This window comes from Harpia harpyja, chromosome 7 (genome assembly GCF_026419915.1).
Source record: "Harpia harpyja isolate bHarHar1 chromosome 7, bHarHar1 primary haplotype, whole genome shotgun sequence".
Lineage (NCBI taxonomy): Eukaryota > Metazoa > Chordata > Aves > Accipitriformes > Accipitridae > Harpia > Harpia harpyja.
Window position 1 is genome coordinate 27,789,797 of NC_068946.1, and position 19,555 is coordinate 27,809,351.

At 37.2% G+C, this 19,555-nt stretch overlaps 1 protein-coding gene across 10 annotated transcripts in view; it reads right to left on the minus strand.

Annotated features, from left to right (window-relative positions):
• Positions 1-780: 780 nt before the first annotated feature.
• ADAM23 (ADAM metallopeptidase domain 23) overlaps positions 781-19,555 on the minus strand; it is an 82,781-nt gene continuing 64,006 nt past the window's right edge. For 3 of the 10 annotated variants that reach the window (XM_052791665.1, XM_052791664.1, XM_052791671.1), the window contains exons 25-27: positions 11,375-11,465; positions 8,155-8,209; positions 781-4,018 (exon numbers count right to left, since the gene is read on the minus strand). In XM_052791665.1, coding sequence (XP_052647625.1) covers positions 3,905-4,018; positions 8,155-8,209; positions 11,375-11,465 — 260 coding nt within the window. In that variant the 3' untranslated portion in view covers positions 781-3,904. Of the gene's footprint in view, positions 4,019-8,154; positions 8,210-9,867; positions 10,790-11,370; positions 11,466-11,507; positions 11,675-16,661; positions 16,753-19,555 lie in introns of those variants that run through there. The other 7 variants (XM_052791666.1, XM_052791667.1, XM_052791672.1 and 4 more) reach the window with 7 other exon arrangements.

Sequence of the window (19,555 nt, forward strand, 5' to 3'; positions counted from 1 at the left end):
TGTAAAATCAAAAGCAGATACGCATCTATCTATATACTGCTTTTGTATTCATATACTGCAAAGGGCTTAGCTCCTATTTTAGGAATGACTACTATAATTACACCCAAAATGTTGCATGTTCATACTGAGTTTACAGAAAAATCCTCCTATATCCAAATGACAGGAAATAAAGTGGATGATAGTGGATCCGTTAATGACAGTGTTCCCTCACTCTATAGTTCTAAATGAGAAACAAGCTTTCATACATAACCTTGGGAGATACTAAGACAACAGTGTATTTTGTTTCACTGTCTGGAGCTGAAGAAAGCAAAAAAAACAAAAAGGGAAACTGAGTTTCATTCAGTAATCCATTAAAATGATGACCGTATTATTTGGTTATTATGAGGGCTTCAAAATATTTTTTAAATAATTACAGCATTTGAGACCTTTTGTAATTATGTAATTCAGACTTTTGAACTGCAAAAGGCTTTCCTCAACTAACCAATGCATACAGGTCTCATTCAATTCAGTGAAAGCAGCAGATGGGACTGCAGCAGGCCCAGCAACCCTCCTCCTGCATGTCTGCTCAGCCTGGCGTGCTGAGGTGCTGGTCCTGCGCATGTCGGAAAGCCTGTGTGCAGTGTCCTCTGACAGACAGAACACAGTTTTAGAGATCTTCAGTAAAAGAAAACTCTAGTCAGTTTCTGCTACTATAAAGATGGTGATATCTTGAATGCAGAAATTAAATAAAATGGAGAGAATAAATAAAGAAAAAATGACTGAAAATTAAAAACTACTCCATTCAACGTTCATGATATTTTTAATACTCATCTTGCTAAGATGCAGAACAAGGACTATTGAATTCCATTCATTAGCAGCCAACCAGACATGACTGAGTATTAACTTCAAACAAAAACTGATTTATAACATCAAGTTGTGCACTTAAAAAAATAATTACAAATCATTTTTGAAAGGAAGAGTAACAGTGGAAGCAATAATGAATATAAAACATGACTCATTCAGCTTAAAACATAACTTCAAGTATTCTATGGCATTTCCTCAGACATTTGTCTTAAATTTGTTTGTGCAATACCCATCTTTGCATAGTAAAGAAAAATTGGTTAAACTCCAGCCTTAATTAATCTGTTTCTGTTAACATGCACCTATATAGCTGTTAATTTGCCTAGCAGACTTCTCTTTTAGGAGGATCAGATCAAATCAGTGATGTCATGCAGCAAACTGGAACAAGCTATACAGTTACCACAGTTTCTTGTCCAGATGAATAGATAAATAGTGGAGCGAATGTATAGTGGATGAAATGGAGGCAGTGCTGACCAGGTCTTCTTTTGATGATGCTTTGTGATGAACAAATTGAGACTAAATGGGTATGTACTTCCCAAAGCAGAGCAAAGGTGGGATGTAGAAAATCAACACCTACCAAAACCAGTTTTTAAGTTGTCTACCACCACAGAAAGCATTTCAGCCTGTACCTACTCTGAGCTGTGTATGCACAGGGCAGAAAGCGAATGTGTTCTTCCACATACACACAAAGGCTGATGAGTGGAGCACAAATTCAGCCAATGAAACTGCCGGTGTAAATAAAAAAGTTACTCCAGCACTGAACATATGTACATAGTAGTTGAGGACCACTGTGGTCTGATTTAGAACATCACATCACACACTAACAATGTTGTTTGTGAAATGCTTCTCAAACATTGGTTTATTACACAGGTAGGTTACATATATCCAGTTGATTTTACTTTAATTTTTGGTAACCACTAGTGTTTCTGTTGTGGGTTACACTTGCTTTGGGAGCAGAACCCTAATAAACAAAGTTGGGGATTATGTTCCCAATCAAAGTACTTTGAGAGGTCAATAATACAGTTGCAAGTATTTTTGGTTTGCCATAAAAGTATTGTCACTAACTTCATTCTGCTTGAAGCCAGGCAGGAATTTTCCAGAATAAGATTTATAATATTTATCAATGTTGACTACCTGTGTGCAGCACCTTTAACTCATAACGTAGTAAGTGTTAATGTGATTATGTTAAAGCTGTTCAAAACCTTTTAATAACTGTCAACCAAAACAATATATTGTAGTTCTTGTGAGACTGTTGGATTGAACATTATCATAATACGAAATACAACGAAGTGAGATTTTGTAAGTCACAGGAAATCTGCAGCATTTTCTTAATGTTTGGCTCTTAAAGCTAACTCAGGAAATGGATTTCCACTGAACACAGGTGGAGCAAGTAGTGTAACTGGACTTCTGTTGTTACTAATACCCAACCTTTAAATTAAATCCAAAATTACAGAAGTTTTTAATTCTGAGTATCAGATGCAGCAATGACATTTTCAGGTCACTTCACTTACATAAACTGAATTACCAAAGTTTTAAATCAAGATGAAAAGGATGAGCCAGACTGCACAGCTCTATATTTGAAGGAAGGCCTAAACTAGACATCTTCATACCTTTCTCAAGCCAGATGCACCCAGGCTAGCCTGGTTACTAGGGGAAAAGTACTGCTGCCCAGCACTTCTCTGCAAAACCCCATGTTTGTACACAAGGCATATCTAAAAGCAATCGCAACACAAAACCCCCTAAAATTACATGGGATTTTGCACAGTGATGGTAACTAGCTATCAGTAGCCAAGGGTCAAAGTATTGGTTGTGCATTATACATTGAAAAGTGAGATGCATCAAAGAGATACAGGGAATGAGTTAGAAATGTTGGTCACCTTTGCAAGCCGCAGAAGGCAAGAGAAGAATAACTTGTTCCAAGCTTTTAACATTTTGTGAGTATTTTAAGGCTTATTTAAGTTGTTATTTCACAGGATCTAGACGGGAAAAAAATCAGCTATAGTTTCAAAAAAAAAAAAAGCTTGGCACTTCTGCGATTAGTTTGAGAGGGTGTCACTTATGTTATATACAGATTTTTCTGTAATAACAGCCAAAAAAGTAGTAATCCAGACTTATAGTCAATACATAGATATGCATTTATACATTTTAATTGTTTTTGGTTTCAAGCATACAAACTTTAGATCACATTTGTTTGATGTCAGAAGTCCCTGCATCTGCATGCTATTATCTGCCTTTTTTGAGCAAGCCCAGAACATCCGCTGTACAACATGCTACAGAAAAAAAGGGGAGCAAAAAAACCCAAAACCAAACCCAACATCAAAAATAGATTTACATAAAGAATAGAACCTTTTTATATGGAAATCCTTTTCTCTCATATATATATATGTATATTTATATATAATCTGTGAAAATGATACGTCAAAATCTTATTTCCATATTTATACTTTTTCCTTCTTGGAAGAATTGCATCCATCACTCGATAGCTTCCATACCCAAGACTCCTGGCCCAGGAGACCAAAACAAGGTGGACAGCAAGCTCACAGAGCAGGGAACTCTGAAGTCCAGCGGCAGAATGCACTGTGTGGCTGGGAAAGCTATCAGAGCCTGGTATCGGCTTCCCAGTGGTTTGCATGTATTGGGCTGCAGATTTGGCTTGGGATCAGCTTGCTAGCTTGGTTGTTTGTATGTGAGCCATGCAGGTTACCCTTTCAAAATTAGCTCCTCATGCCACTGGAGTTTGATAAGAAAAAGGAAGTCATGCGAACTCAAGTGAAGTTAGAGTGCCAGCAGGCTGGGAAACAAATCTTCTATTTCATTATTTTGGAACAGTTCTCTTATTGCACTTGGTCTGTGTGTCTCCTCCTTTGTTTGAGAAAAGAAAAAAACCCACCTGATTTTGAAACAGTGTGCTTGTAACACTTGTCAGTTAATGTTAACAAGAGAAAGGTGAATAGAGGAAGTATTTTGAACTTATCTCCAAAAAGGACAGTCTTCTAACATCCCAACATTGTGTCTATAGTTACTGTTTCTCATGTTCTTCCTTACTGATTCAGTTCCTGTGCAGCTACAGCAAAGACATCATACCTAAAATCCAGCAGTGTGAGGAGAAGGTTTTTGAATCATATTTCTTCAGATAGGGCCTTGTTGACTTGGATCGAACCTTCGTTTTTTGACATTTCTTCCAGGTAGCATCAAAAGGAGATGAAAAGTGAAAAATGCAAGACATTAGTTAGATATAACAGGAACAAAGTCATTGCCAAGGTCATAGTAAAGTAAAAGGCTCACACTGAGACAGTTTAACAAGTAACTTTTCTGAGGGGTAACAATTTAAGGAATTTGTTTGCATGCTTTCTGTAGCATAGTATCAAGTATTGGTTTCCTTGTGCAGTTTAAAGATCATGCTGGCACACAGCATTCAATTAGTTCTGTAGTACTTCCAGTGGTGCTTGAAATCTGGAGAAACTTTCAGCCCACAGTAACATGTGTGTCCACTAGGCCAAGAAAGCATGTGTATACCTAAAGGGAATGAGTCAGAAGTGCCAGTACTGGAAATACATAAAAGCACATGGAGACCTGAGTTCTTGGAGCAAGTGCCCACCTCTGGCTATACCAGAGTTTAGTTCAGTATTCCACTGTGACGAAAAAGCGAGTGCCTCTGTGAGCTCTTACCACACTATTGACCATAACTGCTGTGACTTAGTAAAGTGCAAAATATAGCAAAGACATTGCATTCGAAGGAGACTGGACAGTTTTGTAAATTGTGTGATTAGAATTTAATGTTAACAGTGGATAGCAAGCTGGTCAGTGATATCCAGTCTCCTGCGATACTGATATCCTATGTCAAACAGCAAGACATTAGGAAGCGACAACAAAAGTTGGGTGCAACCTCCCCAGTATCTGGCTTTATGTGGGGCATCAAGCAAGGGGCTCATGCATTTAGTTTTAACATTGGGCATATGCACCACTACCGCCACCAAACCGACATGCAAAAAATACAGAACAGGAATTAGTAAATTCCCTAAAGCTACATACCAGCCCCAGGATTTTCTATTTTCTGCAGCCCTGTGCTAACTACTACCGCTGCTACAGTATTTATAAATATACTATACACAAGGTTTGCCTGGTGGTTAAGGAGACTAATGGATGTATGCAAAGGCAACTTCTTTTTGAGAAAACCTCCAGAGACTGGTAATTCTTAGGCATCCTTTGTTTTGTTTTGTTTTTATCTTGGGTACCAGTGCTTACGTTTTTGCAAGGTCAATGCTTAAGAATTCTCCGTTTCTGAACGATTGCTGCATTCATATTTCATTTCCCCTCTAGAAGTACTGTACTAATGCGTGTTTTGAATTAGGCTGACATTACTTCAATATCTCAACCCATCCTCCTCTGTACTACAGGTAAATTTGAGACAAGCAAATTATTTTTTCAGGCCAACTTGCAGAACTGCATGATAGGAAGCATGAATATAATATAAACTTGGTTAAATGTGAGTTAAAACCTGCTTTGCATCTGCTTGTCCTGCCAGTTCCATTGGGAAAGGACATGTCTGCTTCTCTTCCCCCTCGGCTCCCCCACTTTAAATAACTGTCTAGCATACTTGAATTCAAATACTACCGATGAGCAACTAATTAGTCAGTCCCCTTAAAACAAATCATCAATGCATGTAAAAAATCCAGATGATGTAACTTGTCCTCCTACTCTAGGGAAAGTACCATAGTCCAGTTTGCTTGAAGAGGACGAGTCATTAGAACATACCCTGAATTACGTTCTGTTATCTGAGCTTGTTTTAATTAAATGGACTTTGTAAGTCTTGGAACAAGGTACAGAAGACAGATGCTATACTAGCTTCCCAGTACAACTCTTGTAAAAAAACTCTTTTGACTTTTGTCCTATCGAGTCTTTTCTAACCTGATCTCTACCAGTGTAGTATTCCAGTAAGGACTATTTGGTTGTACAACAGCTCAGCTTGTGCCTGTGCCATGGGGCAAAGTCTGCTATGCCCTCTGCATTCTGTGATCTGTCCAAACCAGCACTAGTTTTATCCAGCAGAAATACACATTTCAAGGAATGAGATACTAACCAAACCACTGCCTTTCTTCACTTAGGATATTCTGCTAAGAGTGTCATGTGAGAGAGAAATGTGTGAAGAACTAAACATTTAACATAAGAGTCTGAAATATGGAACATCAGGTACAGTGTCAATAAGGGAACACGGTACACATGTGCAAAGCATTAACATGAGCCTGCCACATCTCTCTGCTGTGATCGTAGCACTTCACAAGAGATAGGCAGTCAGGTGTTACTCTGCAAGAACCAGAATTCTATTCTGATTCCCTGACCTGCTTTAACAACTTAATCCCAAATTACCAGCCATTTTAATACTAAAATGAAGACAGTAGTCTTACTTAAATCAGCAAATAGAACAAGTGTATCTCTTCCCCAGGAAATTTACAATAAAAAGAAAGGAAACTAGGTGAGTATCAGATTCTGGATATTTGCACCTCTTAATAGCTATGTATTACAGAAGTACAAGGTTCCTTTCAGTATGCGTCAGTAAAACGATAAGGGAGGAGGTGGAAGGGTCCTCTATGGAAGGACACAGAGGAGAATGAGGCCATTTCCTAGTTCTTTGTTGTTTTATGTGGAAGATCTTAGAACGTTAACTACTTTTTTGCATTTAGTGCCTCTTTAAATAAAGAGGGTCAGCCTTTCAGTCTGTAATCCAACCAGAAAAATTGTCTCTAACAAAAGCAAAATTATAGGTGATTCTGAATCAAAGCAGCACACCACTGCCTCTCTAACATGGTCACCTTTACAAATGAAAAATACTTCAGTAAAGAAAAACTGGTTTTAAAAAAGGCTGCATGTATGTAAGAAATACCTTGCTGCAATCCTCTGCAATTTTTTTTTGCAACTAATTAGGAACGTGGTTACACAGTACATTACTTGCAAATCCATGCCTTTGTGATCACATAAATACAAAGCTTTACTTAAGCATTTAAAGATTTATCCAAACCCAGTATTTTAACCACTTCAAATAGCTAATGTCTTCATAGGCATTCCTAAAGCATGGCTCAAATGCTGGAAGAGCTTAAATAAATGACCTTTTGCTACAAAACTGATTCAAATTAACAAAATGAGGGACTAAAATTAGCAGCCTAAAATTAAGACATTGACCTGTCATTTCTTCTAGTAGTTTGGAAAAAAGTGAGAAAATATCTCAAGTTTGATTCTAATGTTGATGTTTGTGTAGTGGTGACTATATTTAGGTCCATGATACATGGTTTATGGAAATGCTGGTAAGGGACTGAAACCTCCTTCCTCACAAAGGCGCCATTAGCATTCCACTGCCTTATCTTGCAGAAGCTTTTGGGGTCTAAACGCATCTGCACAGACCAGTTAAAAACTCGGCATTTGTTATATCTGGGTAAGCCTTTGGTCCATCCATTAATCTTCCATTAGAACAGGGACAGAAAACCCTGCAGCTCTTCAGCTAAGAAACAATTGCTGGAAATAGAATTGTGCCTACAATCAACTCTTCTCTGTCAGCCACTTTTGCATTCTGATATAGCAAGAAGCAGCTTTTCCTGTGCATTTACACATCACTTTTACTAGCATTGCCTCTTAGCAGTGTTGCTTTATTACTAAAAATTGCTTTAATACTGTTAAATTCAGCAACAAAAGCATTTAATTGGCTTATATTACTGCAGTAGCTTTGCAAAAGTAAGCGACTATATGCTAGGAAAAAAAGTGAGCATAGGCCCCTGAGACTGTGACTACAGCTGATGCACAGAACTACTCTAATGGTAAAAATGTCCTTCCTATATCGGTTCTATATTAAACACTCTATACTGAACTCTTGCACAAACTTGCTACACCAAAATGAACTTCACATTTCATGAATGCCATACTTCTGTACATTACCCAGCAGAGGTCAGGTAGAAATATGCAGGACTCCCTTACCGCAGTCTAAACGCCAACAGTGTTAAAAGTACTATGCAAGGCTCAGATGAAGTAAAATCTACTGCTTAACAAGGTTTCCACCCACAGCCTTTAACTCTACGCCACCTGAAATGTGTAATGAGGCTCTACACCCCCTAAAATTGTCAGTTAACTTTTTTCTTTCCCATTCTATCCACTCATTGACTTGATTAGAAAAAATAACCTAGGCTTCACTCTTGAAACTGGAAGGTTTGCGTCTTCTTATATACTTTGTTTCTCCAAACTTGCATCAAGCCTTCTTTTACACTTCCCTCCAACCCCCACCCCCCACCACCTCAGTTCATGAACAAAGTTTGCTTAGTTGCAGCTTACGTTTGATATGGACTTGACACCACAGTACCGTATGTTCATATGAACATCTGATAACCTGTGAAACAGAAATCACATCTCCCAGTTTGTAAAGCATTAGCTACCTTCTCTCATATTTGCAGAGTCTAAGCATATCACTTACTTGCTTAAAAAGGAAAAATTAAAATCCTCTTATTATCCTTCTCTGTCCCTCCAGATATAGCTGAAGCACAGCATCAGAGGGTCTACATGTGCTAGCCCTCTTTTGTATACAAGCTGAAAAGCCTTTTCAGTTCCCCTCTGACCCCCAGAAGAAACATGCACTTCAAGCTGTGAGCTAGGCCAGGCCAGTGTATTTGAGGTTCTGCTACAGAATAAAGAGTAAGAGCTTCAAGAGACATATCCTCTATAGGGATAACAAGCTTCTACATTTGGGCAAACGAATGACACCAGGATGCAAAGCTGAACACTTGTTAGAGTAGTTCGAGAGATGTGGAACACAAAGAAGAAATAAACCATCAAGTAAATACTGTATTGTTTCAGACTTCTAAAAATCTGTGTTCATGCAAGTTCTCAAGCGTAGGTGTCCCCAGTCAGCAGCCAGACTGCTCGCACAGCTGCTAGCCGGTGCTGCAGCACTGACGCAAAGAGCAAAGGTTGTTACAGCACAAGACAAAAAGATTCAGAGGAAGAAACTGCCTAAAGTTTTCATATTTTAATGACTTGTACTCTGTTTTCAACAAATTACCTTCTGCAGTACAAACGTGTTATTTAGGAATGAGTACTCTATGTCTGGAAAGTATATGAATTGCTAAGTAACAGACATATGTCTCTGATGGCAGAAAACTGGTCCAAAAGTATAATTTGACATTTATTTTTTCCAACAAAATCTAGCTCGCTTAATTCCCATGGGAACTTGCAGTATCAGTGTTTCTAATATTATTGCTTTAAATGTGTGTACATTGTTGTTCTCAATAAACCAAAAATTTTAACAGAAATGTTAATGCAAGCCTTGCAGAAAATTTGGTTGTATTTATTTAAAAAGCTAATTGCAGCAAAGTGCAGGGAAAAAAACCCCAACTCAGTTCTGCAACTAACTGAAATTTTTATGTATCGTTTATATGCTTTATTTAAGTTAAAAGACAACTCTCTCCTATAAATCTGCATCTATTAGGATACGGTAGAAACAATGTAAATGTACTTGTATTAGTTAATGCTATAGAAAATGCCCAAGTATTACAGAGAATCTGTAAAAAAGCATTATTCCCAGACTAGGCCTTTACACAGAAAAAATCTTTCAATCCATCAAATGAAAAGAATCCCAATTCCTTCTTGTGTTAACACCACATGTGAGGCCATGTCTGTCACTGCATATTCTAAAATACACACCTCATTTGAATTTCTGCCTCTGAACGTAGATTTGATGAAACAACAAATTAAAAATGCATAAATACTAAATTATTTTACTGTTTAAATATGGAAAATACAAATCTCAGCCATATGAGACACAATGCAAAAGACACAGGACTGTATTAAAATGATATTGTTTAGAGCTGCCCTGTAGTAACTTATAAATACTGGAGGCTGACCTAGGGATATTAATTGTACAAATAAGTGGATTTAATTTATTTACCTGAGAAGAAGCTGTACGAAAAAAAATACAACAGCTCAAGGTTCAGTCTATCAGCAGGAATTAAAAAGGCTTATGAAGATCATTCACACACCCATGCTTAGACAGGTGTTTTGACACCTTTTGTATTTAATCTTTTCTTACTAAAGCAAATGAGGAGCACTGACTCCCACAGCTGATGCATGCAGCTCTGCAGCTCTTGCCAGTGTCAAGGGGAAGCGCAGGGAGTGTTACTTCCCTCAGAACAAGCATCTAGAGAAAAATGAATGCTGCAGGTGCTGGGTCTTTCTGAAAGCACCAACAGAGGCAGGCAGTGCAAGAGGAAGTACTAGTTGCCTTGTCCAGAAGAAAGGGCAAAGTCTGTCTTCTGTTTTCAGCAGGGCTGAAGGAGATTTAGAAATATTTTGCTTCTGTATGCCTGTGTAATTAAGGCCACCAGACACTAGGAAAATATAATACTCTAAACCAGAAGTAAACAAACATTTTCAGGTGACCTTTGAAAGTGAATTAACAGATAAATATGACCTGATCACTATATCCTGCTTTGATAGCCACCTTAATCTATTAGGGAACAATTATGTTTTTCTTCTCAACTCAGACATGGAATATGAATATAGGCCACATAAAATATTCTTTGAAGAGTTATAAAAACCTGACTCAGGAATTATGGCTTATTGTTGTATCATGGCTTAATCTTGATTCATGTTATTGAAAAGAAATAGTAACTTGAATACCATGAGAAATTACTTGTGCTTAACACTTCCATGATTTGTAAGGTTATAAACATTGATTCTAAATTTAGATCCTTTTTACCAAATATGGAGCATGCATGTAAGTAGACTTGACACTACAAAAAAAGGCAAGAATTAAATACCTTTGTACAAGACTCTCTCTTTGCTTTAACGGTCACAAGCAGAAGGACTAGCATGTTACACTTCATAGTTATAAAACACATGGAACTAGAATTGGGTGAGAAATGTTTTCATGTTTCAGGAGACAGTTCAAGATTTCAAAGTGTTCTCTCTAAACCTGATTTTTTTTTTTTTTTAAAATGTGAATTGATTATTTTTTTTTAATTATCAGTAACCACAAACAAAAGTTAGCTTTAGTACTTCTGAGTCAACTGTGTCAACGCATTTGTTTGTTACTGAAAACTACTCTGCTACTGCCACCACTTACCATTTACACATGAAGTCTTTAATTATAAAAAAGTTTATCAGTTTGAAAGTACTACTGCGTTCAAAATAAACACTCCTCAAGACATGTCTCTTTTGGAGTTTTTAACCATTGTAGTCAACTTCTGAGAACAACACTACTAATTGGAGGTGAAAAAAAGACCTTGTTCCCTGAGTGTTAGGGTGAACTCATGAAAGTTAAATTCATTCTTTTATTGTTCTTCAACTTTGCAACCTGATGACATCTGCTAGTTTCAAATCCGTTTCCTCCTCTTGTTCAGTGCATGCGTAATTCTTTCTCTTCAAAGCAGTTTGTTATAGTTGGGTTGCAGGGGGGAGTTAACTTAGAAATCTTGTAGCAGGAGCTCAAAACTTAGTGATGTAAGCAAGAAATAGAAATGCCATAGCCACTGAAGAGAAGACATGCGGCATTGCTTACTTAAAGCCCCATCCTGTCCCCCCAAGGACAATAGCTGCTACCAGGATGGCACCAGCGATGGAGCCTATTATAAGATTGGTGGCACTAGGACCTGTGATAAAGGATTACGGTAAGACAGACATAAGAACCAACCACTTTACTCACGTTAAGTGAAGCAACTGAAGGGTAGTCAAACAATTCAAGGAATATAGACAGCACACAAGGTGATGTCTCTAGACAATTTCAGCAAGCCCAACTTACTTTTCTTTAACACTAAGAATGAACAAAGCTGTTGGTCTCTGCATTGTGCTATGTTGACATCTACCACAGAAAAAAATCTAGTGTTAGGCAGTAAATTCCATTGTGACTTACTCCATTATTGAGTGAATGAACTATCAGCTGAGGACACTAAGATATTTGTGAATAATTCCTTAACTTAAAGGAAAAAGTATGAATACTGTATGTTTTATGACTACAGCAAATGAGAAAGAAAATAAAAATAAAAAAGCCTGGCGCTTTTCATGGAGATCCTGAAAGGTGGTAGATATTTTAATTTGAGCTGAGAGCATCTAGCACCACTTGCTAATCAGAGTCCAGACTCCCTACAGTTACGTCAATGCTAAATTTACAAAAAGCTAAATTGACAAAAGCAAAGGATTATAAAATAAGGAACATAAGTTGAAATAAAAGCTGTATTCCCATTAAGCTTTCCAAACATCAAAGCATCTCTTCATCATCCTCAAGAAGCTACTTAATAACAAAGTAGGGAAGGGTGGAGCAGGAAAAAAGAGCAACAAAAAGAAGCAGCACAAAATATTTTTGTGCAATTTTCTGAAGAGGGCAAGAGAACACCTGAATAAGATATTCATAATTGACCCTTAAGTGCTCTATTTACACAGGGTGGAGGAAAACTGACAATAGGCTTGAGTAACATTTTAATTGCTCTGTACAAAAATTTCCTATTAAGCAGTCTTTGATGTAAAGTTAATTGCATCTGAGCTCAAGGCAAAATGAAACCAACCCAACAGTTCTTTTGCAGCATATTGGACAGGTTTTGTTTAAACATTCACATATTCAGGAATAGACTTCAAAAAACAGTTCTTACCTCCTATCCCAGTCTCCCCAAACCAACATTTCTACACAACAATTGAAATTTTCCTGTTTTAAATGTTCTGAAAATGAGTTTGGAAAACTGTCAGACAGCTAACACAAGGAAGAAAAAGGAGCAGCCAGAGATCAGCAAAGGAAAGAGCAAGGGCAGCTGCAACAACTGAAAGTTTTAAGCTGTTAGGTCAGTATCACAAAACCTTCTGCCCAGTCCCAGACACAATAAGTACGTGCCCTAAGTTTTAAAATGTACTGCAGTGACCTAACTTCACTGCATCCATTACATGTTTCCGGTATCAGTGCTTCTGGAGATCAGATTAGCTAAAAGAAAATGAAGTTTTAAAAATTGCTTTCTGCAATTCCTACACAAAGATTATTGAGGAATATGAATAAAAGATTTGGACTGGAAAGAAATATAGTGAGCTTTACAGATATGAGCAGTGCACAAATTTGACAACAATAATTAAACGGTAATTTTTCACAATTTGGAAGAATGTATCTTATTTGGACTTACCTTTAAAGTCACACCTGGCTCAAATCAGCAGGAGTGAGCATGGTGGAGGATAAATCAATGCCATTCCACAGGCATTATATTCCCAATTAAGGCTTGCTTTCAACAGCAGCCTAATGAGCTACTGTATCTGACTCAGATCTATGGCTTACTCTGGATTTTACCAAATGATTGCACACAACGGAAGACTGAAAACACAGCACGTAATTAATCTGAAATAAATTTTAGAAGCCTTGAAAAATTCTAAAGCTGATTTTTTTCTAGCCATAGAATGCTATCTTCCCACAAAAGAGGTACAATGATTAACTGATAGTAACAACGTCATAACTTAGATAAGAAAGTACCAAATCGCCACTTTTTTACATCCCTCTTCTTACTATGTTCCCTGGTTGTTAAATGTTGGGGGGGAAGAATCTATTTCATAGTGCACATCCATTCAACAAACAGCAGTTTGTTCTTTCAATACAGAAAATCAATATTGGTTTTATTTACTATAAATATGGAAGAATTCAATCAAAATTTAAACAGAAGAGGGTAATATACAAAACAATTATGTTCAGTTAATAGAAAAGTTAATGAAATTATGTTAAATAATAAATGGGTCCTGATAAAAACACTCTTCGGATCTGAGCCAATTTTATAAAGTGTCAGTGACTAAAGAAGTGATGTTCATTTTTAACACAAAAAAAGCCCTGAAAATCAAATGCCTGTGAGAGTTAGGCTATCTACTTGAGAGAGCCTAAGAGCAGAGTAAATCATACATGGCTGTAGATAAAGGCATGTCCATTCATCTGGAATAATTTTAAAACTGTTTCACAGTATGCTGGGAGTGGCAGTTCCTATGAATGCAGAGAAACAGCTATTTTTCCTCATAAAGAAAAGACGCTGAAAAGGCTCCATTCAAGGTAAAATTTCACTGATAAGACGACTATAATCTCATCTCTGACTTCAATATAAAAACAAAGCTGGTGGAATACTTATGATTATTAAACAGCAACCACTCGTTTAGCAGAACGGAGTCCTCCAATTAATGAATTCCAGTTTCAAAATACAGAGATTTAAGAGGATTATTGGTAAGTTGTTTTAAGACCATAACAGATTGTGCACATAAAAGTACTTACAGCGAGACTACTTTTACATGTTATACCTTACCTTAAGGATGTCTACCTTATGTTTTATTAAGCATTATCAAGGAAATTGTATTACTAATAAACCAGAATTTTCCTGCCAGTACGAAGCCTACTTTGCATCGGGTCATTTTAGTTAGTGACATTTATGAAGAAAACTATAAATCAATATGTTTTAGCTAAATAAGCCTCTCTAGCCACTGGACTCTGATACTTGACATACAAACTGAAAGTGAGAGGAAGGTTTTAACAGCCACCATACTGTGGGGTCATTTTCCATCCAGACTATCACAAGATGCAACGCTTCTGGTATGCTTGTTCTTTCTGCCATGCTACTGCTATAACCTGCAGACACAGATTTATCAGGAGGAAGCTCCTGCAACTAACCACACCATAACTGCCCGGCACACTACCCTTTCCTGCAAGGCGCTGTCTACTTTGGCATGGCTATTGTATCATCTCTAGACATCTTTTAGGACCCTGATACAAATCCTACTGAAGGTGTTAGAACACACCTGTAATTTCAGTGGAATTCAGATTATTCCCTAAATCTTCATCATCATCAGACAGATTCTACAAGAATTAATATACATTGCTTTGAAACTCTGCTAGTTGTAGAAGAGGCAGGTTTCCTGCACATTGTCCTGCAGGTAGCAACACACTGGGGTGGTCTGATATTTTCTTCTCTTGCCTGTCACTTTGCCAGCCAAATCCTCTGGTTTAAGTTATCAAAGGTAAGTATCCATTTTAGGATGAAATCTGGGAAAAAAAACCTACTCTGCCATTTTGTCCCCCATGATTACTAAGTTCATAAAGCATTAAGAAACTAAAGTTATTTCAGCACTTTGAAGAAAAGTTTGCAATTTGCAAGTGAAGTGGTGAGGAAGGAGGAAGAAGGGCAGGACCTGCCATCAGGTTGTGATAGCACCACCTGCCCTGCAGCTATTGATGGTAACAGCTACCAGGGCCTGAAGGGCATTAGGAACAGAGAGGGTTTTGTGTTCCCATGTGCTTTCTTTAAACCAAGCAACAAAAAATAGCAGCAGCTTGCCTTGTATGTACATTTGTATCTGAAGGAACCAGAGGACAAAGAAAAGACTGATGGGATCCAAGAAAGAAGAATGGATAGAAACAAAAAGAAGAATGAGTCAGGTAGTGAGTGAGAAGAAGAGAGGAAAGATGAAGAAAAGCTGGAATTAGAGCAGAAGGATACAGGAGCAAGAACAAATGGTCAGGGATGTTGGTCAGAGCTGAGTGGATTGAGACAGCAAGTAAGGGAAGATAAAAACAGAAGGGTACAAGGCAGAATATAAGGAAAAGGCAAATGGTCCTCAACCTGTAGGCAAATAAATATTCTGCTCCAGAATCTGGGTCCCAAACCTCTACAATCTTCACAGTCTTCAGTTTCTAGCAAACAGCCGTAAAAGCCACCAGTAAAACACAGATGCGCTCTTTCTCAAGCAGATGATCTATTACCTTCTTCCTATTTGTTTTTCTATTAGTTGTCCTCTGTGAGTGTAGAAGTCTCTACTCTTCTGAGAATCTAAGATAAGTCTCATGTAACAGTCCCATTCAGCAACAGCTAAAAAGGTTATATCTAGGGCTGCAAACTCAGACATGCAAAATGCTGCCTACCAGAAGACCGCCTATGCAGCCTTAATTAGAACTGTACAGGAATGCTTTTTCACACAGCTTGATTAGAAATCACAAACTGTCTTGTTATGATTCCCCCTTCAGAGAGATGGCACTGTCACAGGACAGAGGTAATACATAGTATTAGAAACACAGTGAAGTTGGAAACCTCAGAAGAGCAGAGTAACTGCAATTTATTCTGTAGTTTGCACAGCGAACACAGAATGAAGAGCGTTCTTATATGGGCGTTTTTGTATGTATATATGTACATACACACACACATATATAAATCATAGCCACTGTTAAAATTGACATAGTGGGCTAACACTTAAGATTACAGTTTCCTAAAACTATGAAAAGACAATAAAAATTGCTCATACGTATTGTGTATATGTAAATTCTATCCTTCAGCATTCTATGGCCTTAAGGTAACAGAAACCTAGCAACAGAATATTCAGAAGCTTTACTGTAAAACTAGCTGTCTATACTATTATCATCAGCTTTCATCTTCCTAGCTAGATCATGTGCCTGATTATTAGACTGAAAGCCCCATAGATTGTAATAAACAGTTTCTGCATTTTATTGAATAGTCCACGTTACTTAGTCTATTTTGCAAAATTATCACAAACTTCCATTTTTTTCCCAGAATTTTTATAATTTGGTGTAATGGAAACATTTAGACATTTAATTTTACTGTGACAATGTAAAAATTCACAAACTTATTGTTTTATGCCCCACATCATCCCAGACAGGAGAAGGTTCAACACTGCATGAGCAAACCACATGACACAGACACAGTCAAATCACATGACAAATACGGTCACCACATTGACAAAGCTAACAGGGGGTAATACACAGAGGGCTCGGGTGCATACGGTTACCTCACACACTAGGCACCAAACATAAAACTCAAACTAAGAAAAATGCTTACTCTATTCCCCACCCTGTGCCTCCAAAAATCACCCCCAAGGCCAGAATGGTCCCTGCCACTGCACCTATTAGCCTGTTAGTGGCCATGCTCACTGTGTGGAGGGAAAAGGGAAGATTTTTTAAGGAGATGATCACATATATGTCTGAAATGAAAACATGAAATAATTCCTCAAAGGAATATTTTATGCTATAATCCATTGTCAGATAAACAGTTCAAACCTCCTAACAGACCTTTATTTACCAAATATTGTAGCTTTAAAAATTCTGAAATGAGCTATATTTGGTTTTCTTTGAATGCTTGCAAATATTTCAACAAGTTTTCCTGTAAATATGAGACTATCCCTTTTAGCTTGTGACTCTATTATTTACTTTAAAAGTGAACATTCTCAACCTACTGCTTATTTAAAACAGCCAAAATGTAAATAAATCACCAATAAAAAAGCTTCCTTTCGATCACCAGAAACTTACTGTATCCATAATAACACTAAGCAAATGAAAAGAGTTTGTTTGGAAACAGTTCCACTACAGAAAAAGAAAAAAAACCCAACAACTTCTTAATTCATTCCTTTACTAGTTAGTAAAATTTTCCTTTGTTACTGCATTTATGAATAGGACTTTCTATCTATATGACCTAAAGACAGATAACACCTTTTAAAAGGAAAAACCTACCCTAGAAATGTGCTTCAGGTAACACCCTGGAAATTTCAGTATGTTCAGATAGTGTCTCTTAAGACATTGAGGCCTTATTTTTTATTTTTTAAGGGAACTCTTTTCAGAAAAAACATCTATACGTTTCTTATGTTAAAGATTAAAAGCTTGATAGATTCACTGAGTCATAATAGACTACAAACAAGCAGCTGAATTCCCTGTCTAATGGGAACTTTTCCAAGGGACAAAAACTTTGCAGTCTTCTTGCTGAATGAAGTCTGTTTTGAAACTGTTTCATTTTTTTCCTGTTTCATAAATATACACACACACACACACTTGAGACATAAGTTTTATATTAAAAAAAACCAAACAAACACTATTCCACTAGTCAAACAAAGACCTAATTCTGCAAATGAAATTGTAAAGGAAGAATCTTGTGTCCATATGGAGTCCTACTTATTTCAAAACTACTAGCCAACACTCCAAAGTAATTCAAAGTTTCTGCAGTAGCCGAAAACTAACAGCAAGAACTCTTTGTCTTCTGAAAACTGCTAGCATGCTGTGTAGGTCTACTAGTACAGGATACAGTAGGTTGCTGAGTTTAGAGTAATTTAAGACTCATGTATTAATAACAACATAATTAAGGACCACTGATTTTTTAAATCCTGAAATACAGTATGGAGCCAAAAGCAACTGATGGATGATGGAAAGGTCTGAAAAGTCCAGCAGGAGTAGCAGTCAGTTGTCAATTATTGTAACAACACATAAATAAATAGCAATACTTCCTAGCTATACATGCTCTAATTGTAGTAAGAAAAATGCTTGGATTTATGGTGTGAAAAATCTTAAATCTGGTGAATTTTCACATCATGAGTGTTCTGTTTCTGAAACGTAACAAAACTCAAATTTAGGGCTAAGGAAAAACAAGTATTTGGTTTCTGTCTCAGACTTGTAAACTGGCATATGACATAGGAAGTACTGGTAATAAGGGGAAAAAAAATGGAAACTACTACTTCAGTACGTTGGATCTTTACAATACAGAAAACTACTCCTGTATTTTTCTGACACCTTCTTACAAAGGAATTCCTCTGTTAGCACACCAAAAGAGATTATAGTAGCTGTCAGTGTTCAGGCTCCTAAATTCATTACTAGGTGCTTCAAACACCAGTAAATTACAACAACAACATAAGTAAAAATAATCCGTCTTTTGAAATCATTGAGCCACCTTGTACAAAAACATATTCTGCCTTTTTGCAGAGGACTCCATTGAAAAATGCAGTCTAAACTTTATGTCTGTACCTACTGGCAGAAATCCATGCAGATACTATTCATTTAAGACTTTTTCCCAGAACATTTCAGCATCGATGTATTAGTTTTCATAAAGGTATTTCCATTCTGAAATTGATGAGTTAATTTGAATTACAAAAATCTAACCAAGATAAGTGTACCTTCTGTGTTGCTTTTCCTATAGACCTTTTTATAGAGGAAGGAATTATTTCTTACCTACAGGATTTGGAAATGAGCAATACAAAATTCATGTACTCTCAGTGTTACAACTGTAAATACTGCTCTCCTCATCCCCACAGAAAGGGAAGTAACCAGCTCTATAGTGCTGTTCTCCACTTTTTTTTTTTTTTTTTTTTAAAGACTCTGTAAGCAGCGTTCCACAGTTATGAAGGTTTTTACGGGAAATGGGAACGACAAGTAGCTTTGTAAGACAGGGTACAAACCAGCCAGCTCTACACTCAGTGGTGGTGGTGTTAGGCATCCACGAAGCACCTGCACAGATTCCCTAATACAAATCTGGACTGTTCTAGAGAGCCTCCTTCATAGTGCTAACTTGTTTCAAGACGATCTCTTCAACAGTTCTTGGTAAAGGTCTACTGTAACCATTCTGCTAAGGGGCAAGAGAGTAAGGCACACAAGACAGAAGTAGAGCCATTCTGGAGGGACATACCAAAACCCTGTCCTCCCTTGAAACCTTGGATTTTTTCAAAGAGTAATCAATTAGAGTCTGAGCTCTAAGGACTACATTTTTAAACAAGTCTATCTTCTTTCCATCAGCCTTATATAAGGGACAGAAGAATCTGGAACTGGGACATAGCAGAAAGATTTTGTTTGGGTTTCTCAGTTGTTTATTGGGAACTTTATCTGTAAATGCGTAACACTGGATAAATATAGTCTGATGTTAGACAATGTCCTGACGACAGGAAAGACAAAAAAATTGGACAGCACAATCCAAAGACA